The sequence below is a fragment of the Nannobrachium achirus genome, assembly GCF_963921795.1.
Source record: "Nannobrachium achirus genome assembly, chromosome: 22".
NCBI lineage: Eukaryota > Metazoa > Chordata > Actinopteri > Myctophiformes > Myctophidae > Nannobrachium > Nannobrachium achirus.
The window spans coordinates 41872657-41899116 of record NC_137829.1 but is presented as its reverse complement, the minus strand read 5'-3'; the positions used below and the strand labels follow the sequence as shown (position 1 = coordinate 41899116).

Below are 26460 nucleotides of genomic sequence, written 5' to 3'. Positions count from 1 at the left end.
TTCGCCTCTTGCTTACTTAATATTTGACAGTTTGGCCAGTCCTGTCGAATATTCGACTATTCGAATACTTTGAGGTTGAATAATTCGAATACTAAAAATCACTATTTGTGAATTTCCTAGCGTGCATGCGTGCGTACAAACTACAAAATAGCTCATAGATCTGCTTTTCAGTTTTAGGCTTACAGTTAAAAATGGCTACATTTATTAGAAACGGGGCATTCATAAAATCACTGTTCTAAAATGTACAGTAACACAAACCCCTGTGTGCGCAGTGTGTGTGTGTATATGCACGGCACATGCACACTCACAGACATAAGAACAACAAGTGGGGAGGGCAACAACATTCACAGCCACACAGAGAACAAATCTGGCCCAAGAGTGTGTATACATGAGTTTACATCACGCCCTGAAACACAGACCAGAATGAGAAAACAAGTTGGGATCGCAGCATGAGAATGACTGAACACATATTCAATCCCCATTTTTCAACACCTCAGAAAATGTAATAACGTATTAGGGGCCTCAGATACATACAGACGACGGTCGGGGAGGGGGAAGGGGCCGTCCCCCCCCCCCCCCCCCCCCCCACAAAAAAAAATACATTCCAATTCCGAGACGGAGTGCACACACTGTGCTGATGTATCGGCTACTCGTTGGCGTTAATCTGTCATGATGCACAAGAATAAGCATCCAAGCCCCACGGCCTCAGTGGGCGCAAGTCACTTTTTAGAGAAACCAGAATTGCGGGAGTCAGAGCAGCCTAAAAAGAAATATGTGAAATATTTATTCATGAAGTAAGCGTACACCAAATCATTTGGAGAAGAGATAAGGTACTTTATAGTATATATTGTACTGTAGGGGTGTAACGATATAGTAACTGAATAGAAAAATTGATTTTAATTTGCAATGATCTACTATATCGATATGCAAAAGCATATATCGTACCGTTTTGGCTTTGTATCGTATCGGTATCGTTTTACAATGCAGAATCGGTATTGAATCGTTTAGCAGTGCAAATAATTGATTGTATGGAAACAAAGTATTTGTGCCTTGTATATAGCAAAAATGAAAAAGAAGTGTTCAATTACTTCTCCATATAGCTACTCTTGGTCTATCGATAAATGTGTGTAATCTCTGTGTTCATGTCAAGGTGCGGGTTTGTCCATTATGTGTTGAAATATAATGTCCATGTATTTGCTAGAGAATCACAGTGTTTAATTATTTATATCCATAATAATAGATCTTTCCCTTAACATGCACTATTGACACGTTTCACACAGATTTAATTTCTTTGCTAAATAGTTACTATATCGTATCACCATGAATGAACCAATATCGTCCATGTATCGTATCGTCAACCATGTATTCAATACATGTAATTGCGATGCGTATCGTAATTGTTAAAATGTATCATTACACCCCTAATATATTGTGATGGCAAGGGAAGCATGACAAAAAGCTTCACTTTTCTGTTGTGCGGATAACATTAAGCCATTTAGGCCTAGAATTATTGAGTGCTTTAGATATTGAAAAATAGCAGATATACAAGCTCACAGCGTGGCACTGAGTGCTGCGCTGTGAGCTTCTAAATCTGCTATTTTTGAAAAGTCATGAGAACGTGGGCAAATCTTTGAATATATGTATTTTTAAAGTAATGTAACTCAAATTTTGCTTCTGAGGGGTCCCTGGAAGTAAATATTTTGAGATGGGAGTCTGTGGCCAAATACATATCATTTTGGTGGTCCTTCACATGAAAAAGTTTGAGAACCACTGAGATAGAAACATAGGTTTTTCAAAAAACGTTAGAAGGATTCAAAAGACACTAACAGAATCGGGTCAAAATTCAAATGTTCACGATTTTTCAAAAATAGCAGATCTAAAAGCTCAGCGCGCTGTGAGCTTGTATATCTGCTATTTTTCAATAGTTAAAGCAGAAAATCATAATACACAATACTGTGTACCCGTTCTGAATTGGTTAATGCAAGATTAGCTCCGGATTCACAAACTCAGACCCATTTCAAGATGGCTAGATAAAATAGGCAAGCAAAAGATGTGTTGTCTTGGTAACCACTTTCTATGCCGACAAACATCTAAGCTAATCTGTATTCATCGTCTACATGCAGTTTAAATAAATCACAAGCTTTGCTTAGAATGGTGATTAGCCAAACAGAAATGAATACTGTTTTCTGTTACCATAGTATTTGTCTAAAAATCATCTGCAGGCTTATAGAGGTGCAATTTTGTTTTGTCTGTTAGGCTGCCCGTTTTTGAGCTTCGAGTGTGTTTGTTTTCCCTCGTCATACATTAAAAGAACTTCAACTTATCGAAGAAACCTTATATCTCCATTCAACATGTTTTTATCCCTAAATGAATGCCCCGTTTCATCACAACACGGAGTATCGCACATAAGTAGACGATCTGCACGCTCACTTGCGAGCTCGTCTTTTCACAATTTTTTTATATTTTTAAAACAATGAAACGTGACTGGTTTTGAACATGCAAGGTTTTCTACCCGTGACAGCAACGAGATCAAACTAGGTGATAGGGATGGGACGATAAGCGATATTATCGTTTATCGTGATAAAAAAACACTCACGATAATCGTATCGTGGAGATTTAATTTATCGTGATATCGTCCTCCGTCATGCACTGGGATCAATTAACCTTTAATTTTCTGAACTGCGTATCCGGTACCACTTATAATTGGTAAAAGGTACTTAATAACGTAATAACAGACGTACTTGATACAGTCTTTTTTTCACTCTATCAGATGTCTTTGCCAAAAAATAGCCGATCTACAAGCTCACAACGCGTCGCAAACGCGACGCGTTGTGAGCTTGTAGATCGGCTATTTTTTGGCAAATGTTCCGCCCCAGGATAATGGATTTTGATTATTGCGATAATATTGTAAATCGCGATTTCTTTTGATACAATAATCCTGATATGAAATGTTCATATCGTCCCATCGCTACTAGGTGACCATCATAGTTTGTCACGGACAAGGAGGCAATTTCACAGAGCAAAAAAGAAAGTAAACAGACATAAATGCAGTCATTTTCTCTGCCGAGGGCAGCCAATTGAGGGCCAAGATGGGATGATGTGTGCGCGTACACAAACCCTCAATCACACACAGAGCTGGAAATGTGATGGAGCCATTATCAGGTTCTCTGAGATGTGCAAAAACCTCATATGACGCTGTCGGGCAGAAACCTTGTGTCTCCGAGTTTCAAATGTGTATGATAGCAGATCTACATGCACACGACGCCTCCCCGGCATCACGAGGCGTTGTGTGCTTGTAGATTTTTAAATATTATGTTTTTAAATAATAAAAAAGCAACGGTTTTGGACATACAAGGTTTCCACCCGACGACGACGATATACCACCTATATAACCTACATTGAACTTCAGATACAGCTGTTTTGTTGAAACTGCATTCTGATTCAAAAGCGTGTTGTCAATGTGCTAGTTTTTTATCATCTAGTTTTACTTTTTTTTTTACAAAAAAGAAAGGGAAAAAAAGCATTGATGTGATTTGCAGGATTGTGTTGTGACTGCAGCATCATTTTCATGGGGGAAGAGAAAACACAAATCCCATTTTCAAACAAACAACTGTGTTCAAGAGATTGAAAATACCAAACACTGTATAAAAACAAAAATATCAAAATATGCAGGTGCACTCACAGACACGTAAACACAGTTATTCTGTCAGTCAACATGCAAGTTCTTAGGTTGAGTGTATATATCACAATATATCTCATGGTTATTACAGCCTGTGACCCAAACTAGCCTTCACGCCACAGGAAAGGGCTGAGGTGGCAAAGTACACATTTACGATTAGAGATGGTTCGATCAGGTTTTTTGGAACCGATCACCTAAGTCTGATCACCTGATAATGATCAATCACCAATTCGATCAAGTGGAGCAATATTATTATTGTCTTATTATTATTGAGCAATATTATTATTGTCTCCACCAGCCGAAGGCTTGGGGGAGAGTATGTTTTCGCCCCTGTCCGTCCGTCCGTCCGTCCGTCCGTCCGTGCGTCCGTCCGTGCGTGCGTCCATCCAGTTTGTTACCAGCTAATCTCCGGTGCTGTTGGCCCGGTCGCTGCCAAAATGAGAACACACACTCCCTGGATGCCAATTCAGAACCTGTTCTAGCGCCACCATGAGGCCGATGTTTGTAAAACACATTTCTGTACAATACTCTCAGAGATTTTGTCCACAACTCCTAAAATCGGTAGACAGTATCTCTACAGTCATGTGATCAATATGGATCTGTCCGATTTTCCATATTCCATCCTGATTGGCTACAATTGGCTTCCAAAGACAAAGTTTGCAGGATTGCTCCGTTTTGAACAAAATGCCTCAAATCAGGAACACAGCGTGCAATCTTGGTGAAATTGGGCGCGCACATTCCCACTAGGCCAAGGAAGAAATGCCACTTCAAATTTCTCAAATCAGCCTCATGGTGGCGCTATAACAGGGCAATTTGTGTTTTTACAACTCCATCCTACACTAAGTGGAAAACTTTGTATCCAAACTCCCTAGAGGCTAAGGATAAAGCCCTGCATTTTTCACATTTGCCTTTTATAGCGCCACCAGGAGGACAACTTATGTAAAATACATTATTTTCTATTACTCCATCAGAGTTTCTCCAACAATCATGCAAATCAGTACACAGTATCTCTATAGTCATGTGATCAAGTCCGATCCGTCTGATATTTCATATTCCATCCTAATTCACCCTTTGTCAAGTCCCGCCTGTTGTCCCGCACCTCTTCACCCCCATTGGTTGTAGTGTCTTGGTGGGACACTTCATCCACTACCATTTTAATTCAGTTGCTTCATATTGTTATTTCTTTTTTTTCTTCTTTTTTTTCAAAAATTATATTTTAGCAAATTCAACACAAAAAAGGCAGAACCAAGGCGGGTCAAGGCAGATAGAGCCTTCTGGTTGGTCAGTCAAGAACCAACCATAAGGCTAACAAAGGGTGAATTGGCTAATATTGGCTTTCAAAGTTTGCAGGATTGCTCAGTTTTTAACAAAATGCCTCAAATCATCAACGCAGCTTGCGATTACCATGAAATTTGCCACACATATTCCCACTACGTCAAGGAACAAATGCTACCCTTTTCACATTGGCCTGTTATAGCGCCACCAGCAGGTAGACTTTACCAAAACACATTTTTGGAACACAATGCCTCAAATCATGCATGCAGCGTCCGACTGCTATGAAAGGTCTAAGATTGCCGAAGAACACATGCCACCCTTTTTTACATTGGCCTATTATAGCGCCACTCGGAAGAGCACTGCTTCTAGTTATTTATATTTTTAATTTAACATTTGTATTAACGCTGGCATAATTAAGTGTGTGTGCAGGGCCAGGCACTAGCAGAGCAGAGCAGCACAGTGCAAGTGTTAAAACACTTTTTCCTTGTTTTAACCCATTTAGGCCTAGAATTATTGAATGCGTTAACTATTGAAAAATCGCAGATATACAAGCTCATAGACCCCACAGCACCCAGTGCCGCGCTGCGAGCTTGTAGATCTGCTATTTTTGAAAAAGTTGTGAAAATGTGTGCAAATCTTTGAATATATGTATTTTTAAAGCAAACGTTTGTAACTAAAATTTTGCTTCTGGGGGTGGTCCCTGGAACTACCGGTAGATATTTTGAGATGGGGGTCCGTGGCCAAATAAATATCAGTTTGGGGGTCCTTCACATGAAAACATTTGAGAACCACTGACATAGTAGTCTCTCAAGAACAGACTAACTGAGCTCCAGTTAAGTGAAAAGGACCTTTTCTTTGACGATGGCTGGCCAGAATGCTGACATAGAAACATATAGGTTTTTCAAAAAACCTTAGAAGGATTCAAAAGAAACTTATAGAATCGGGGCAAAATTCTAATTTTTCAAAAATGTGGGGCCTTCTCCAATCATGGTCGAGTGGGGGCGGGCCTTATGCGCAACAAGGCCTGCCCCCCACTTGATGATTGGAGGAAGGCCTGTCACCTACATGAAAACTGAAACTTAAAGGTCCGCTGGCAGACCCGAAATTATAATAGTATGATACTGTAGGTCATGTGGTCTCTCTCCCGTGTGGATCCTGAAACAGTATGAAACTGTCTCAGTGTAATCTGCCCAACAACAGCTGACCAGTACAGTAAGTAGTCATACAGTCAGGCTATACAGACAATTCATTTGATATGCTTATAATTGTGCATCCCTACAATGACATCATAAAAATATTAACTTGTTTTTTAAGATGATTCTTAACAATTTAACTGCCAAAAACGTTTTTATACATTTTTGGGTACCCAGCTGTTGGCCACTGGGGGGCACTGTTCACTAATATATGAGACAGCAAATTCACTGCTCTCTGGGCTGCCTGTGATGCTGATAAAAAAATATACAAAATGAATTCATGTAATCAGCTTTCTGCACACCTTCTTCAAAATGGCCACCAAAATGGCCACCATCCACATGCTGTAATTGTGTGTGTGTGTGTGTGTGTGTGTGTGTGTGTGTGTGTGTGTGTGTGTGTGTGTGTGTGTGTGTGTGTGTGTGTGTGTGTGTTAATCTAAAAATTGATTTTTCTTGGGGTTGATTATATTTTTCTGCCAACTGCAAGGGGGCAATAGACCATATTCACACCGCGGCCATCTTGGATCACATTACTTCCTGGGATAGCAGCCTGCATTACAAACCATTGTGAACAATGGAGCGATGGTCCCAAAATATGAGTTCTATTCAACCAATTTCTTTTGACCAAATTGACAATGGGCAGATGACAACATCAACATCCCCAAAAGCATTAAATAGATGGGTACATCCACCATATTCATGGTAGTTAGGTTGCAAACTACTGTGTACAAAGACTTGCTATCTGTGCAGTGCTTGCTAAACTATCATATTAACTATTTGTTGTTAGATTGTTTCTGATTAATATGCAAAAATCACAATACAGTATATTAACTATATGATGGCAGAGCAAGCACTAGTCTGCACAGATACTGTAGTAAGTCTTTGTAAAGAGTACACTGCAACCTAACTACCATGAATATTGTGGATGTACCCTTCTATTTAATGCTTTTGGGGATGTTGATGTTGTCATCTGCCCATTTGTCAATTTGGTAAAAAGAAATTGATTGAGTAGAACTCATATTTTGGGACCATCGCTCCATTGTTCACAATGGTTTGTAATGCAGGCTGCTATCCCAGGAAGTCATGTGATCCAAGATGGCCACGGTGTGAATAAGGTCTATGGACATCTTCCGAGAGCTTTTTTTTTTCTTTTTTTTTTTCTTTTTTGAAATGGCTGACATTTAGAGGTTTGGCAAAACCCTTGGCAGGGAATGTGTTAAAGTGACAGTAACCCTTTAGGTGAAATGAAATCACTTACTCTACCTTTAAATACAAAGACTCAGGGATACATCCTTTTACCTGATCACTACGAACAGCGGGCAGTCTGTTAGGCTGCCTGTTTTTGAGCTCGAGTTTGCAATCTTTTCCCTTCATCATATCTTAAAAGAACTTCAACTTAGCGATAGAGCCCTGCCAACTTTCATAAAGAAAGTGGTGGGAGAGGAGAGCAAAACCTGTGCCGAGTTAAGGAGCGGCCACAGACAAGCAGCCAGACTAATCTGTGAAGAGACCAACCAGACTAGACCAAACCACCAGGGGCCAGGGGCCATTACACAATGACAGAGTGCAACAGAATGACAAAAGTGAAAGGAGAAAAAGAGATTGAGAGAAGATCACTCCTTATCTTTCAATACAGGCTTCTTAAAGGGGAGGGGAGTCTATTTTTTGGACAAATTGGTCTCACTGCAGTATCTGAAGCTCTTTATTTATTTATCCCATACCCATATAAAAGTAGTTTAAGTTCCAACAAGTGTTTGACAGTTTTGCAGCGATCGGCTCAACGGTGCCAGCAGAGAGCTGCTGCTCACAGACAGACGGACGGACCCACGGACACAGAGATACACGGACGGACAGACAGGGTTTCTGCCACACTTTGCCCTGGCGGACACAAAAAGTGTACGTTGTAAAAATCAAAGTACTGAGACAGTAACAGGCGCTAAACATTAATTTCCTTGCAGCTACAGGCTGCAGGTTTGCCATGCCTTTGGTGTCTGTGGTGCAAGCGTAGCCACAAGGAAACTAAACAACTGTTACAGGGGAGAGCAGATGTTGTTGTGTCTGGACAGTGTCTCTCCCTGAATGCTTTCATTTGCTTGACTTGGTTTTGTCCAAAGAATGTTTGTATTGGGGGTAATGGTACCCCCAATGTGCACAAATACATTGAGAACAAGGTCATATCTGAGGATGGTTGTATGTCAAAGTACTGACATAAATTATGTTTCGTAGAAGAGTTACTTTCTTTGTGTGACGCCCAGACACGAAGGCCCCGAATTTCAACCCTTGATCCACTAAATATATATAATGGAAAACACTTTTATGATTTTTGGATGATCCCAAGGATCATACAAAGCCTTGAATTGACGATGACTAGACATGAAAATTACATCTATAGATGATGCTATTAAGCATGGGTTATTATGGATTGACACACAACCCTATCGGCCGGGCTACACCAAGCCGGTTTGCACGCGTCAGTGTGTATGCGGGTCGTGCACGCGTATGCGCGCGCGTTTTGGATAGATCCAATGTATATCAATTCAGCCGGCTACACCAGGCGTACGGATAGCGCGAAACACGGATACGCATTCCCTAAAAATAGGATCGGTTTTATTTTTTAAGCACGCGTATGCGTTTTTTTAAGCACGCGTATGCGTTTTGTACACAGACTATCTGGTCTTCCTCACATATACTCCCTCCTTGGTGTAGCCTGGAGCGTTTACGCATACGCGAGCGTCTTCACGGACAGTACGCGCGTATGCGCGCATTTTTTGGTGTAGTCCGGCCGTCAGGATAACTGCATCTTTAGGAGATTCTTGGCGTTTTTAGCCAGTTTCTGTGGAAGAAGGAAGGAAGAAGTCCTGAACTGGACCCTGTGGATCCGGATCTTCAAAAGGTAAAATCAACAGGAAGTTTACATTTCCGTGCTGTTTTGTGATGTTATACATTGTCAGATTCAGCTCTGTTTGCATTCGTTCATGAGCTAAAATAGTGAATTTGAGAGCTGTTACAACGTGCAATGGAAGTCAATGAGACAACATTTTTCGATTGTTTTCTTCTAAACTTGTGCTTGTAGATCGACTGTTTTCACTAGTTTTGTGCGACAGTCTTGTATGATGAAGCAGGGCTTTACTTTACCAAAAGACCTACACATTTGAAACATGGAGATACAAGGTTTCTTGTTGATTTAGAAGTTTTTAACTTCTAAATCAACTGTGCAAGTTGCGCAACGGAGCGATTTATCTAGCTAATTTGACCAGTTACATCACGACAAGGTAACTAACTACACACCCAAAGCCTCTACCGAAGCCTCTACCAAAGTGTGGTTAAGTTTGGTTATAAGTTTGGTAAGTGGTTATCTCCATATTTTAACTTTGTGTTTTTCCGTAAATGCTGTACTTGATCACACTACACTACAGCGTCACACAATAGCATCAAAAGTAGCAGATCTGCAGTGGAGTAATATTTGACCACTTTGTCCACCACTGGTAGTGAACAAAGTGGTCATGGATCATGGATTTCATCATAATTATCAGCCAAATAGCCTCAGAGAGCCATAAAAGGCATGTTCTCTCCGTTACAATGTGTGACACTTTTCATTATGATTCAGAGACAATGAGGCTCTAGGAGGACTTTTTGTCACCAGGCCAAGATGAGAGCTGTGAGCTCCGTCTTCCAATTAACGCTCTGTTGTCTTCTCAGGACCTGCATGGGTTGGGATGAGGAGCAGGGAAAAGTATTGGGCTGTGTGCTTCCTTTCAAGTCCGATCTTCTCAAACATAAATAATGAGAAGACATTCCACTGTAGAAAGGCCATGGGACGGTTGATAGCAGGCCTGGAATTTCATCATTTTAGGGGCAAGGCCACTTGGCCTTTGGTGTTGGCCAAGTGGCCAAATGCCAGGGCAGGAAGGCCATCAAATACAACAGGATTTTAGTCCATTGAAATAATTTGTTGAATTTAAGGGTTAGGGGTGATAACCTAATTTGCAGTGAAATAGATAAATGATGGCATTACAATGTGATGTGATCCATGCTCAGCCCTGCACCAATCAAAGTCACTGGATTGGTTTAAAGATGGGGACTCGGGGGAGTTAAGATTTTAAAATCTCAACAAAAGACACTGGTGTCTACGTGACAAGAAAGAAACATAGGTGTCTACTGTCTACATATTGACCAGAAAGATACAGAGGAGAAAGTGGTACAGTCAGCTGGGGCATTAATTAAGGCCACTGTGGCCTCAGGTCATGCCATTGGTTTGAGGGGCACAAGGCCAAACTGAGGGGCAACGACGGCCATGGCCTTCATGGCCTCCATGAAATTCCTGCCCTGGTTGATAGGTAAGGTATAAGAGGAATAAATTAGAGCTTTTCCTTTAATTGTATTGAAGGCAGAGGTAGACGCCAAAGACGGCATATTTGGAATTCTAATTAATTCTAAAAGGGCCCAGGCTGTTAAAGTGTTAACCATTTGAGTTTGGGTCATGTTCTTAGACTTGAAAACTTGGCAGAGAAATTCTGCCAACGCCTGAGGAAGAATAGTGCCCGATTTATACTTGGTTGCGTGCTGTGACGTGCACTGAGAATCCCCGTCCACAAGCTCACAACACACGTATGAGCTTGTAGATCGGCTCAATGTGTACTGTACCTGTTCACTTCCATTCTGTGACAGCGAACGGCTGTTGTTTCCCGCTTTAGCTCGCTCAACCAGTAGGAAAGAAGCTCTTGGCAAGCTTTTGGCTTGCAGTTTTGAAACAAACAGGGCAAACAAACTCCCAGGATGCCAGAGCCGAACCTCTGCCCCAAATGTTTCAGATCAGACTGTTATAGCGCCACCAGGAGGCAGATTTTTGTCACTCCTACAGAGTTTGTCCAAAAATCACGCAAATCTGTACACATTGTCTCAATAGTCATGTGGTCAAGACGGATCTGTCAGATTTTTTCATATTCCATCAACTTTGCTGTCACACAATAAGCTTCCTGTCCTCTTTTTCTAGTTGCTCTATCGGTGTCTGCTGCCGCGCAGTAACTGTCATCACAGCTGAATATGATACCCACCGATGGAGGCATGTCAAGACAAGAGAGGTGAGCTGAGAGGAAATGACAAGAAAATGATGAAGGCATCATTCATCCACAGAGGAAGCAGGTGAAAGATCTCACACGTATTTCATGGTGCTGGGAATCAGCTTTTGCCCTGATGCAGCATTTCATCGCTTTGGAAGTGAAGAGCATACTGTATGACCGGCCCAAGTTTTCTGGAGGACCAGGTTTTCTGATCCACACAAAACGTTATCACACAAACGTGTGTGTGTGTGGGTGTGGGTGTGTGTGCGCGCGCTCGTGTGAGTGAGAATGTGGAGGTAATGCACAAGTTCTGTGTGGTGCGCAAAAGATTTGCAAATGATCGGTCAAGCGGTTTTAGACGACCATCTTTTAGACAACTTAAGTCAGCTCAGTTGTGATCTAAAGCAGGGGTTCCCAAACTTTTTTGTCTCAGGGCACCCCATAAATATGTTTTTTAATCCCAGGCACCCCTACATTATAATTTTCACTCCCAGCACCTTATATTTATAGCATATTGTCGTTGTCGGGTGGAAACCTTGTATGTCCAAAACCGGTCGTTTTGTATTCATCATCTATAAAATGTACTAAACTAGTGAAAACAGCAGATCTACAAGCACACAACGCCTCGCATCGCGAGGCGTTGTGTGTGCTTGTAGATCGACTGTTTTCACTAGTTTTGTGCGAAAGTCTTGTATGATGAAGCAGGGCTTTACTTTACCAAAAGACTTACACATTTGAAACATGGAGATACAAGGTTTCTGCCCGACAGTGACGATATTTTAATGATTATGTTGCGAGGAAAACATTGAAATAATAGCCATTTTGGTTAGAACTGACTGAAAATAACTGTACTTCAAGTTTAAAATTATACTAAATAATATTTTTTCAAATGTCCAAATAAATTCCAAATATAATCAAATTATCTCGCGGCACCCCTGGACTGCCATCGCGGCACCCCAGGGTTCCCCGTCACCCACTTTGAAAACCCCTGATCTAAAGGATAGAAGAGCGCGCTTGTTACCAAAGGTTTCCCAGTTTGTGAACGGCCACCACTCCACGGCCTAGTGTGTGTGTGTGTGTGTGTGTGTGTGTGTGTGTGTGTGTGTGTGCGTGTGCGTGTGTGTGTGCGTGTGTGTGTGTGTGTGTGTGTGTGTGTGTGTGTTGGTGGAAAAGAATATCCTCTCATGTGTCTCTCATTTGGCCAGTAAAAATGATTCAGATTCCCGCTAGTGTCTTACAAATGGATGGCTTCAACTTGGTGAACATGCTGTCATTGATGGTGTGACACAGAAACTAAACAACAGGTGCGTCTTGCTCATCTGTCCTGTGATGAGGGAAACCAAATGTACCATGTTTTGTTTTGTTCTTACGGTTCCAAAGTACCTCAGGTAAACAACCCAGTCCCTTAACACTTCTGCTGCCCCTTACTTTTTAAGGGATGAATTTTCTTTGGTGCCGGGCGGGGTTGTTTTTGCGGCGATGGATTATCACTTTAATTCAACGTTTAGCCCATCTAGTCACATGACAGTGTGGGCCCAGGAAAGTAACATGGCCGACGCACAGCCGAGTGCAGTTTGTGCTGTAAACATGCCAGCCTTGGGATCAAAATGTATTTTTTTGAGTAAATGAAGTCTCTTTATGGGTCACTCAATGGATTTGCTATGGAGGAACTTCGCGTGCACGGCACGCCCAAGGTGCGTTGTAAACAAATCGCGGACATTACCGATGCGGGCGGGACCGGAGCGACGTATACTAAGTAATAATACTTTTAATAAGCCCAAAGCGGTTGGCTTACGTTTTCTCAATACTAGTACCTTCGTTACACATTTTTGGCTTTACCTGAACAGGAAGTCACAGAGTGGCAATGAATGCATTTATAGTAATCAGTACAGCCTAAAAGCTGATCCCATCTCCCATCTCTTCCTAATTTGATCATGAATGTTCATGTTCCCTTGAGTGACAGAGAAAGATTAAGGAAAATGTATCTCAGGCTAATGAGGCGTGTTCATAATAAATTGCCTCCCCTCCCACCCACTGTGGTGTCACAAGCCCCTCCCCTCCCACCCACTGTGGTGTCACAAGCCCCTCCCCTCCCACCCACTGTGGTGTCACAAGCCACACGTTTGAATGGAGTGTTTGGTGACATTACCAACTCCTCCATTAAAGCTCATGAAATGACTTCCCATCAACCTTGATTCCCATTAATTAGTAACCCCATGCCAATTGCCAAATACACTTTTAATGTCCCTGTGACAACAAGTAAATGAGCTGTGCTAATGAGAAAATTCAACAAGGCAAGAGGTTTTCACTGAACTGCATGTTTTGTCCAACAACAATTACATCATGGGTTTAAAGCGTGTCACCTTCTCAGCAGAGACTGATTTGGGACAATGCTGTGTGTCATCTTCCTAAAGACCAACACTTAAATTAAATGTCTGACCAGACAGACCAGCACTAGTCTGAGCAGAGAAAATCCTATAGTATGCATGTATTATTTTGTTTTTAGCCGTTTACTTTTACAGCTGTTCAGTGCTGCCAAGATGTTGTGACAAACCAAATTAAACCTGGCTCTAAAGGTGGAGTAAGCATCGGCCCACAGCCATCCATCAGTTCTGGTAGACTGTAAAGGAACCTTTCGAGACAGCTGCACTCTCGGTAAGAAACTAGTGAAATGATTTGGGAATCCTGCTCACGTTCTCTTGTGATTCCCTAACAAGACCCTTACCAAAGAGTCACTAATGAAAGCTTGTACTTACTGGAGCGCCTGCCGTTTCCAAATGGGCAACCATGCATACCTTTTACCATTATAATTTAGCTGTGTCACTCCGCCCGAAGTACAGACTGGCCAAATGCCACTGTTGAAATTTAAATTATTCGCCAGGCTATTATTCATTGAGCTTCAGTTATGAGCGGAATAGCAACCATTGGGCAAAAAATAACGGCTCGAATGAGAGCTGAGAGAGAGAGAGAGAGATTCTAACAGGCTTTACCCTGGCTGTTGACCTAATAGAACATTACATACATGACAGTAACCGCTGTAGGGAGTAGCAGTGTGTGGTGGGTGATTTGTGTGCATTTGGATAAAGGTGAAATCACCAGTGTTGTTTTCGACAGCAAATTTTGATTTAGTTTCAGTCATAGTCTTTTGAATAAAATGTCATTTAGTTTTAGTCATAATTTAGTCACCTGAAAAGTATTCGTTTTAGTCTGATTTTAGTCGACTATATATCATAAGATTTTAGGCGACGCGTGTGCGTGCGTGCGTGCGTGTGTGTGTGTACTACTAGGGATGGGACGATATTAACATGCCATATCACGATTATTGTGATAAAATAAATCGCGATTTACGATATCGCGATAATCAAAATTCATTATCCTGGAATGGAACATTTGCCAAAAAATAGCAGATCTACAAGCTCACAGCGCGTCGCCTTGCATCGCGTTGTGAGCTTGTAGAACGGCTATTTTTTGGCAAAGATATTTGACAGAGAGTGAAAAAAGACTGTATCAATCAAGTACGTATATTATAAGTACCTTTTACCAAAGGATTTAAGTGGTACCGGAATATGCAGCTATGGCAAATAAAAGGTGAATTGATCCCAGTGCATGACGGAGGACGATATCACGATAACTTAAATCTCCACGATGCGATTATCGTGAGTGTTTATCACGATAAACGATAATATGGCGTATGGTCCCATCCCTATGGCGTACGGCAGGTCGTATGAATTATAAATGGCACAGAGTGCTGCAAGGCAAACTGCTGGTGCTCAGCACATGCTCTGAGGCCAGGCGTTGCTGCCATCTCTAACAGACGAGATCAGGGTTTGGAAAAATGGATTTCAGCTTGTAAACAAGATCTATCAGAGGGCCTGAAGCTGGAGTCCATCCTAACACGAGGGTGTGTGTGTGTGGGGGGGGGGGGGGGGGGGGGGGGGTCCCAGAGGATTAACTTAATGTGCAATGTTGTTTTCTCACTTTTTTTTCCCCCAAAAAAGAATGTAATTGATAAATAACAAATCTAAGAAACATTAGATTTCACAAATTTGAAAGAATTAAAGGGATTCCAATTTCCAAAAAATCATTTTATCATTTTATCGTCTATTCAGGCTTTTGGGAACCCCGGACAGTTTTTAATTTGCTTGATTCAGTATTTAGATATTTGATATTCATGTTATCAGACTCCACCATCCAGGGCCCATTCCCATACACACCCATTGGAACTTCAAACTCCATTTTAAACATCGTCAGTCGTAAAAAAATATATATATATATATTTTTTTTTATTGTATAATAAATGAAAAAAGCAATCTGTTCAGGGTGTTCACAATAGCCTGATTAGATGATAAAATTACCAAAGGTCTTTTGAAAGTGGAATATCCCTTTAACTTTAAGAAGTTGTGAAAACAGAAGCGGGGATACATAAAATCTCTCTTTTGGTTCTTGAGCTAAAATATTTGGTAACCACTGCCTTAAAGCAGTGGTTCTCAACCTTTTCAGGTCGCAACCCCCAAAATAATCATATTTTAACTGGGGACCACCACCCTGACCAACACTAAGAGTTGAGGCATTACATTTTGTATAACACGGTTCTATTGTGAAAATAGCCTATTTTCACAATTTGTGCCTCTAATATTTGACAATTTGGCCAATGTCATTGTCATTTCAGAGGTATTAAAAAGTCTTTAAATTGTCACTTTAGAAGTGTGCATATAGATGGTTTGTTTACTGTTGAGTGAGAAAACAACATTGCACATTAAGTTAATCCTCTGGGGACCCCCCAGAATGATTTGGGGACCCCCTCGGGGAACCACTGCCTTAAAGGACGATTTCATCCATTTTCAACCTAACTTCTGATTGATTGATTGAAGAATTTATTAGAAGTTTGCAATAGAAAAAAGTACAGTTTCATGACAGTACAAATCACTGGTACAAGGTCAACTAAAAGGAGATCCTAGAAAGCCGAAGCTTATTTCCACAGGAACCACACTTTAAGTATCTCATATAACATTGAAAGACAGACGGATATAATTGATACTCACTAATGCTGATGATAATGGTAAAAAAAGATCTACTCTGCCTGTGTCTCAGAGGAGAGCTGGACAGTGACAACGTGCACTTTCACCAGCAAAGATATACCAATGAGTGTTGAATGGAAATAAATAAATACAAAAAATGAATAAATAAATAAATACAGTGAGTTCATCCCTGTGCATCACATAACCATGGTAATGCCGTTATTGTCCCAGCTGCCCTATCCAGATGATCAGATAAAGACAAATTATATTTAGCCTGATATTGACTGCCATCTAGTGGGGGTAAGCAGCACAGCACACAAGGACAAGCATATCTGGTACTTTTCCATGTTTAAAACGGATTCAGCCTCTTTCTTAGCTTCCCAGAAATACCTCTATTCCTGCTTTCTATACTTGGTTGACCGGAGTTACCTCAGGGCTCTATACCAGTGACTCTTCTGTTTTCGCTCTACATTAAGTCATTAGGACCAGAGGCCGACTCTACGAAGGACCAAGATCCGTACCACCAAAATAATATGTATTTGGCCGCAGACGCTTTCAAGATTTTTTGTTCATAAATCACAGATTTATGAACATGGGAGATGAGCCATGCAGCTTCTGTAGGCTACTATTCCCTCCTTCCCCAGTCCCCTCACACACACACACACACACACACACACACGCTGAACGAATGTGCACTGCAGTAGCTGGCTAATGTGCTCCGTCAAAAAACGATAAATCTACAAGCTCACAAGACAGAATGAGCTGCGTGTTTCAAAATCACGCCGCGATGCAACCTGTTTGGAAACCTCAAAGCGACATGCTATTGTGAGCCTCATTGTGTGAACGTGGAGTGAATGCTATGGAGAAAAATGTTACTTGAGTAAAAGTACCAAAGTATTGGTATCAAAACATACTTAAAGTACTAAAAGTATAGCCTAGCCAGCCAGCCTCATACTGTGCATTCACTCACTCGTTCCTTCCCACAATATAAATCTGGACTTTGGGCTATCCACAACTTTCCAACATCCCATCGTGCATTGCGCAGAAGTTGCACGGAGCTTCCGGCGCCGCAGCCGAGTGTGATCTACAAGCTCACAACGGTTGCATCTGCGACGCGACGTGAGCTTGTATGTCTGCTGTTAACCGGAAGTGTGGTGCAAAAGATTCTCCAGTAACTTCCTGCGGAAAGAGGTCGATAGGCAGCTTGAAAAGTGGGCGGGAGTACTTGCCTTGACAGACAGACTCCTCTAACCAATCAACGTAGCAAACATCTCTCAGCCAGTCGGAAGAACGGCAAACACGTCTTTTCGGCCGATGAACTCCGCTAGCGCATACTCCTGTTCCTTTTTAATTGTTGTAATTGATTCCAACTCTGAAATAACTTCACTTATTGCTTGTTTTACTGTTTCAGCAATAACTGTTACACCACGTTGCATCGAGGGCAGCCATGTTGTTTTGAAAATGCTGCAGCAAGCATCTACGTCACCATCTACACATGGACCAATCAGGGGAAGCTTTTCACTTGTTGTGCGGACAGCAGTTGAAACACAGTCACTGATTGGCCCCGATCAGAAAATGATCGGGCCAACTTCTCATACTTGGTGCCTATCTGCTGAAGTCCAGACCTCATACTGTGAGGAATGAGTGAACGCAGTATGAGGGATGGCCCGCCAGGCTACTAAAAGTAAAAGTAATAAAATGATTGAAAATATCCAATCCACAAGCTTGACGTGTTGTGAGCTTGTAGATCTGCTATTTTCAAATAGCCCATGTATATAATAGGTTAGAAGTGGTTAATATATGTTTTATAATTTAATATGTTATACCTGCAAAGTAACTAGTAACTTAAGTTTTCAAGATCACCATTAGGGTTCATTTGGTTCCATTTGTATACTGTCAGAGTTACAGACTCGATTTAGACCCCCTATACTCCTATAGGATCCACTGGAATCCACTTTGAGAACCACTGGACTCGAATGTCATTTTTCTTATGTAAAATAAAATATGTCAATGAATAATAATAAATACAATATTTGAGTTAGAGAGTTAGTTACAATTTAGCTTGACAATTTTTTTGTAGAGTTACAGTCAAAGCTGTAATAAAATGTTATTTCTGAAGGAAGAATAAATGTTTATTTTATTGTTGGTTTAGAAAATGCCTAAAACAACTTCCAAGCTAGATTGTAAAGGTATACATTGCAAAAAAGTGCCAGTATCCAATTAATCAATTAATCGTTTACATAATCGACAGATTATTCAATTAGACTGTAAACCTATATGGACTAAAGCGATGTGACTGCTGCATTTTCATTACTTGATTTTGTCTTGATATTTTTTTTTATACTTTTTTATATGCATGCCTAATTTTAACATGTTTGAAATAAAGCTTTCCATTCATTCATTCACTCACCTCTCCACTGCCTTCAGTTTCAATGACAGAACCTTGACGCCTGGTCCTAACTCAAGTCTCTTAACCATTTAAACCATGTATTGTTGCTGTTGGGCAGAAACCATCTCCATATTTTAACTGTGGGTGATTTTCTTTAAATGAATGCCCTACATGGTCATAGCCTCTCAGCAAAGCATCAAAAGTAGCAGATCCACAAGCTCGAAATGTGGTGCCAAGCGTTTAGAGCTTGTAGATCTGCTACTTTTGCTGTTTTTGAATCCTGAAAATCCGTAGAAGGGTCCAGTTTTGGACATATGAGACAGACGATATAATTCTTACGAGGAAAATGGAATACAGGCAATCTACAAGCTCACAACACATCGCAGGGCCTTGTAAGCCTGCAGATTTTCAATTATTCTCTATTTTTGACCAGCCCCAAAACAAGAATGCCAGGTTGAAAAAGAAAGTAGTAAAATAAGTATTGTGATGTTGTATTTCTAATGTACCGGTCATGTGGTCAAACAGCTGGTTGGCCTCCAGGTCTGTGAAGGTGGAGTAGCAGCAAGGACAGCGGAAGGAGGCGCGATTGGTGGAGTCTCGCTCGTCCGTCTCTATGCGCCGCCGCATGTGGTCCAGCTTGTATTTGACCACGTTGACTAGCAGTCTGGGAGGGACACACACACACACACACACACACACACACACACACACACACACACACACACACACACACACACACACACACACACACACACACACACACACACACACACACACACACACACACACACACACACACACACACACACACACACACATTTAGGGACTATTAGAGGTTAAAGATCTACAAGTTTCTATTTTTAGACCTTTAACTCATTACTTTATGAAGAAGTCTACACAATTAGAGAATGTAGAAGAATTGTTATTGCGACCGTCAGGTCGCAGTTACTATGAAAAGCTCCACCGGCTGTCAGTCAGTCAGTCTGTCACGTCACGTCACGTCACACTTTTGCCCTAGTCATATCTCTGCCACCGTTTGCCCTATCAATGCCAAACTTTGCACACACACTCCTTGGATGGCAAACAGGGCCACATAACAGGGCCGACTGCCCTGTTATGTGCTCTAAATCAGTGCTGAAACTTTCTCCTCTAGTGATTCTGTTTTTGCACAGTTGGAATTGGCTTGACATTTTGAGGGTGATTACTTAACTTTCTGACGCTATTGTATATTCGTCCCCTTCTCTTGTATCATATTGAACAGTTAATGAGCCACCCAACCCGACCCAAAAGCGGAAAAAATCACCCCAAAACCACTGAATTGTAGAGAGCTGGCTTAGAGCGCCAATTAGGCTGGCAACGGGCCTGATTGCAAATCTACGATTGCCTTCTGAAGTTTGTGTATGTGACCTGACGGTCGCTTATCTCCCGATTAGGGAGTCTTACTGGTTATGATAGTTTGCCTATCATCTCTTCTATGGTACTACCAACATCACAACAACATGGGATTGTGAACAACTGTATCCAACACTAACAAAATATTCTACATTTTCAGGTCCGAGAGACTAAAAATGGTGGTCCGTGGCTCAAATAATGGACCTCGGTATGAAAAGGGATGAAAAACAAAACCAATTTAGCCTGGAAAACATCTAAATTTGAACCACTTTAACCATTATTTTATACTTTTGGGCTATTCAAAAAATAGCAGATATACAAGCTCATAGCGTGGCATAGCATCTATCTTGCTATGCACACTATTGCAAGTCTCAAAGTGGGTTAATTCGATAAAATAAATGAATCCCCCCTATGGGAATGGGACGATATGAAAATGTCATATCACGGTTAATGTGACAAAATAAATCACGATAATCGCGATAATCAAAATCCATTATCCTGGGGCGGAACATTTGCCAAAAAAATAGCAGATCTACAAGCTCACGAGCTTGTAGATCGGCTTTTTTTTATTTGGCAAAGACATTTGATAGAGAATGAAAAATAGACTATCAAGTACGTTATTTCCAGTTCCGTTTATCAATTATAGAATTATAGGGGTTTAAGTGGTACCGGATATGCAGCTCAGCAAAAAAAGGTGACTTGATCCCAGTGCATGACGGAGGACGATTTCACGATAAATTAAATCTCCACAATGCGATTATCCTGAGTGTTTTTTATCACGTTAAACGATAATATCATGTATCGTCCCATCCCTGCCCCCCTACCATACCTGTAGTTGATGAAATAGTAATTGTGGCGAGTGGTCTTGCCGTCCGGCGCGGTCTCCACCCGCATGCGGCACTTGACGAACTTGTCCCCCTTCAGCGTGTTGAGCACGGAGCGCAGCTGCTTGCGGTCAAACTTGAGCAGCTCCAGCATGTCCTCCTCACGCACGCAGGGGTTGCGGATGAGCACGTCCAGCGCCAGGGCGTGCTCCACCCCGTAGAAACCACGCACCACCTGCTTGGCCAGCCTCTTGAGTGAGGCGGGGACCTCGGTCAGGAGCTCCGGTTCCGTCATGTTCTACTGATGACGACGGCCGCAAGGCACACACACACACACACACACAGGTTTCTAGGGTGGGGATGAAATGAGAGATGTTGTGGAGATATATTATGGACAAAGTTAAATACCACAACCAAATACCTGTATATACTTACTGTACTTAGTATGATGATATCGTACTGTGATGATAATTTCACATTTCTATTTAAAGGACAACTTTGTTTTTTTTTTACAACAAGGGTTCAGATCTAAGATAGTCATTGGAGAAAAGAAAAGATGAGTGTTAAAAAAAAATCATTTACTTCTTTCTATCGTTTTAGTGATTTTAACGATTTTGATTTGCATGCATGCCCCCAGGTTGGGGGCATGCATGCAAGTGGCTAAATATGTATTTTTAGACACAATAAGCCCATTCCCAAGATGCACCGCAATCTTTCATGGGCAGATGCGACTTATGAGGGCTGGTGTAAATAGTAACAAAAAAAGTAACGGCTTATTGTGTCAAAAAGGACATAGTTAGCCACTTGTACGCATGCCCCCACCCACTGAAATCAAAATACTAAAATCGCTAAAACAATAGAAAGCAGTCAATGAAAACATTTTAACACTCATATTTTCTTTTCTCTAATTACAATCTAAAATATGAACCCTTGTTGTAAAAAAAAAAAAAATGTCCTTTAATTAAAAATGGCCAAAGACAGCAAATAAGCAGATCTACAGTACAAGTGCCCAACCAGTCACATGAGATATTTTTGGTATTTCTGCATATTGATTAATAATATTTTTTCCTTAGGGTGCCATCATTCCATTCCAGGGGTGCTGCAGAATACAGAATATTTGGAATTACATTTTTGTTGTGGAGTTTGGAGGCGCTCGTGGGAAATCACTCAATGGTCTTGTTGTGTAGTGTACCACCTTTCTAAATTGCACATAAAGCAGGAGGCAGCAGGATGTTACATTATTGAAAATGAGCACTTCTAAACTCCAACACTTAGTTAGAAATAATCATAAAAAATAAAAACACAAAAACATGTTGCAGATAGGAAGAGGATACTTCAAGCGTAATGTGGTTTAATAAGATCAGATTCTGTTTGGATGCATGGGCTGTCAATGGGTGATGTTGCAACTCTAGATTCAACATCATTTTAAAAGAAAATCTAATTTGCAGCTAGGCTTTTAACTTTAAGGAGAACTCTCTCTCTCCTTCTAACGCTATGGATCAGAGCTAGTTGAGACCCCACAGGCATTGACACTAAGGCTTGCCCACCTGCCCCCGGCAGGTAAATAAAACGTCAGGGCAGGTGAAGTTGGCTTTCAGGTTGCCCGACAGGGCAAGTGCTCATTTGAGAGGGGACACACATGTCTATAAACATGAGATATCTGTCTAAACACCTGAACGTGGCCAGTGCGCTGTGTCTTCTGGTCTGTGGAATGTAAAATAAGAGCACTATTTACCTATAATGTGCTGTTTTTACTGTTGCTACATTTAAAAATAAAAAATAACAAGTGTGAACCCATAGACATATTCAATCATAGCTAAAGTATTTGGTATTTGGATTTGGAGGTATTGAGGTATGACATTTTATCGCACAGGCCCAGAAAGTAAAGAAATAAGTGTTAAATTGAGCGGTAATTAAAATCGTACCTATCATTTTATAAAGGACGATTTACTTTTCGGGCAAGTGGGCATTACCTTCGGGCAAGTAGAACATGACCTGTACTTGCCCGATGGGCAAGTGCCTCTGAGACCTTAGTGTCAACCCCTTCCCCAGGAAGAGTGGCTGTTGCCTGTAACAGTACGGTACGCTAATGGGAAACTAATAAATACGTCAAAAATCAATCCACAATGTCTAATCTGTCAACCATGTGAGAATTACAATACATTTCCTGGAACAACAAAGGTTTTACTGTAGTTCAGCTCAACAAACCACACTTTCGGAGGATGATTCTCCCTCGCCGCAAATTGCAACACTAGATTCTTTTTTAATCAGTTGAATCTAAAGTAAAATAAAAGTCTGGGTTTCCGAGGCTAAATCTAGAGTTGCAATACCTCCCATAGGCTGCCAATGCATCAAAACAGTTTTTTTGCTATCTGATTGTATTAAACGACGTCAAACTCACCAATATTGGGGCTGTATGGAAAGCTTGGAGTATCCTCTTTCTATCTACAAAGTGTTTGTTTCATAAAAACCCAGCATAGAGATGTTATGAGCTACTTTCTATCAAGAAATTCCGTTCAGGTGATTATTTTTTCCAAGTGCTGGAGTTTGGAAGCGCTTGTGGGAAGTCACTCAGCGGTCCTGTGTACCAGCTGGTTCTAAATGTCACATACCGGTAGCCTAATGCAGGAGGCAGAGGGACATGGCGTTATAGAAGACGAGCGCTTCCAAAGTTCAACACTTAGAAAAAAAACATGTCTGCTCGGACAGATATAACTCATAACATGTCTACGGCGGTACGCTGGGTTTTTTATGAAACAAACACTTTGCAGATAGAAAGAGGATACTCCAAGCTTTCCATACAGCCCCAATATTGGTGAGTTTGACGTCGTTTAATACAATCAGATAGCAAAAAAACAGTTTTGATGCATTGGCTGCCTATGGGAGGTATTGCAACCCTAGATTCAACCGATTAAAAAAAAATCTAGTGTTGCAATTTGCGGCTAGATTCCCCCTCTATCCGGATTCAAAGACTTTTTAATACGACCTCAATTTATAGTCTAAAAGGGCGCACAGTAAAATGGTGCCTAATGTAAGACACCATTAGATGTTTGGACAGAGCAAGAATGTGATATTCATGTTTCTTCCATGTCTCCCAACATTATAGCCCTCTGGACATCATTGATTGATTGATTGAAGACTTTCGTTACTTGGAATCTTGGATACCAACCAACTGCAGACAAAATGCATTTATGTATCTGCAATATGTTCTAAAACAGGGGTTCGGTTCTCTAACTTTTCCATGTCAAGGACCCCCAAATTGACAGTTAGCCTGCCGGACCCCCATCTGAAAAGATATGCTACAGACCCCCGTTTAATGGCATTTCTATCTCTGGGACCCCAATATATGTTGTAAAATCAACGTTAATTTAACTCTGAGAGTGTACAAATGGGAAGTTGGTCCATTTGGTCCTTAACTATCTATCATTTAACTGGGGACCCCCTGGAACTCCCTCAATGAACCCTGGGGGTCTCCGGACACAGTTTTAAGAACCAAATGTTCTAAAAGGCGTTATGATGAAGACTACCTTAATGTTAATATAACGTCACGTTTTCAACGGCCTGGCAGCAGTCAGTGAGAGAGTATTAACGTAACGTTATAGCTAGCTTGAATACATGAAAGGTCAACCTAAAACAAAGTCGACCCAAACTTGTTTCCCAACGGGTCTGTGGCCTTATTAAAGCTAGTAGTAAGGGGAACATAAGAAAATCAGCGAAGTAAATCGTTACCAACAAATTTCTTCACCAATGTGTTTCTAAAATATGTGTGTAATAATATGTACTAAAAGGTTGAAATTCAACTCCCGGGGGAAACCTCATAAAAAATGTATTCGTGTTTGAGTCCCTCTAACTTTACTATACAGGAAAAAAATACAAAACATAGATATGCTTTAAAGGGGAAGACCACCCATTTTCAATATTGAACTGTGTCATTGATATACCTTAGAGAAATTGTGTGGAAATAGAAAAAAAGTTCCCCCCCTTCTGTGTTGCCTAGAACTGGAGGATTGATTTTGGGATTTGTATTGTAAAGTACAACTTGATGACATCACACATTGTACTTTACAATACAAACCCCAAAATATATCTTCCAGTTCTAGGCAACACATAAGGGGGGGAACCTTTTTTCTATTTCCACACAACTCCTCTAAGGTATATTAATGACATATTTCAATATTGAAAATGGGTGGTCTTCCCCTTTAAGTAGCATGTGAGGGGTCAAACTGGGGGGTTTTCATGATGCTGAATCCATTGCAAGCATTTGTTTTGCACAAAAAACATTCCGTGGGCTACAAATGGCCCCTACAAAACGGTGAAAAGTGATTAAACCATCGTTTCGTGGGTCAGCTTTTAGCCCAAGGAATGTTTTGTTTTTCATGCAAAACAAATGCTTGCAATGGATTCAGCATCATGAAAAAAAAACAGTTTGACCCCTCACATGCTACTTAAAGCATATTTATTTTTTGTATTTTTTTCCTGTATAGTAAATTAATGGGACACAAACGCAAATCAGTTTTTTATGAGGTTTCCCCCGGGAGTTGAATTTCAACCTTTTAGTACATATTATTACACACCTTTAGAAACACATTGCTGAAGACATTTCTTGGTAACGATTTACTTCGCAGACTGGTCAAATATCTTATAAAATCCCCTTACTATAGATGCAGAATAGAACAAAATCTAATATTTGCTTCTGGGGGTCCCACTGGAACAAAATATTTTGCGATAGGGGTCCATCCGTGGAACAAAATATTTTGAAATGGGGGTCCGAGGCCAAAAACACATTTTGGGGGTCCACTGATAGGCACATTCTACAAATGTCTTCTAAATCAACAGTTTTCTGAAAATAAACTTATGTTGCTATCATTTTTTCCTGAAAACTTTGTCCCCCAGCATGTTTTCAGGAAAAAATCATCATGCTGGGCCAGCATGATATGTATTTGGCCACAGACCCCCATCGCAAAATACTTTGTTCCAGGGACCCCCAGAAGCAAAGATTAGATTTTGGTCTATTCTGCGTCTAGCTTGAGGGTTAAGGCCACAGACCCGTTGGGAAACGAGTTTGGGTCGACTTTGTTTTAGGTCGACCTTTCCTGTATTATTATTCTGAGAGAGTAGTAACGTAACGTTATAGCTAGCTTATAGCTAGCTAAAAGGCTAGCTTTAAACCTTTTTAAACTTTTAAGGAGTAAACGACGCGACGCCACCGAACAGAAAACAAGCAGGCTTTAACAGCTGTTTTACCCAGAGAGGAAGCGGTGAACACGACAGTTTGAAACAGCGTAAAACACTCACGTTATTCAGTTGACTGTGAGGAGGATTGTATTGTAAACTTCACTGAACTGAACCACCAGTCTGCACGCTAGAGGTGGGACGTTCGCGAACGAATCGAGCCTTTTGAACGGCTCTTTGAAATGAACGATGGGATCCGGTTCGCAGCAGGGAGCCGTTCTGAGCCGTTTGAGTTCTGGAAAAAGAACTCAAATTCTTTACTTAATAGGTAAAAGTATCAATACTGTCTGCAATGTGGAAATACCACAATTAGAAGTTCGGAATTAAAAAGTAGGCTACTTGAGTACAAAAGTATTGGTGGGGCTGTTAAGTCTGACTCTGACATAATTTTGTAGGCA

The 26460-nt window shown here is 41.1% G+C and overlaps 1 protein-coding gene across 1 annotated transcript in view; it reads right to left on the bottom strand.

Moving 5' to 3' along the window:
- The window catches only part of gtf2e1 (general transcription factor IIE, polypeptide 1, alpha), a 35689-nt gene extending 14525 nt beyond the window's left edge, over window positions 1–21164 (bottom strand). The window contains exons 1-2 of the mRNA XM_080753047.1: window positions 20836–21164; window positions 19121–19278 (exon numbers count right to left, since the gene is read on the bottom strand). Of these exons, the coding sequence (XP_080609173.1) occupies window positions 19121–19278; window positions 20836–21125 (448 nt within the window). The 5' untranslated portion in view covers window positions 21126–21164. The remainder of the gene's footprint in view (window positions 1–19120; window positions 19279–20835) is intronic.
- Between the last annotated feature and the right edge of the window lie 5296 nt (window positions 21165–26460).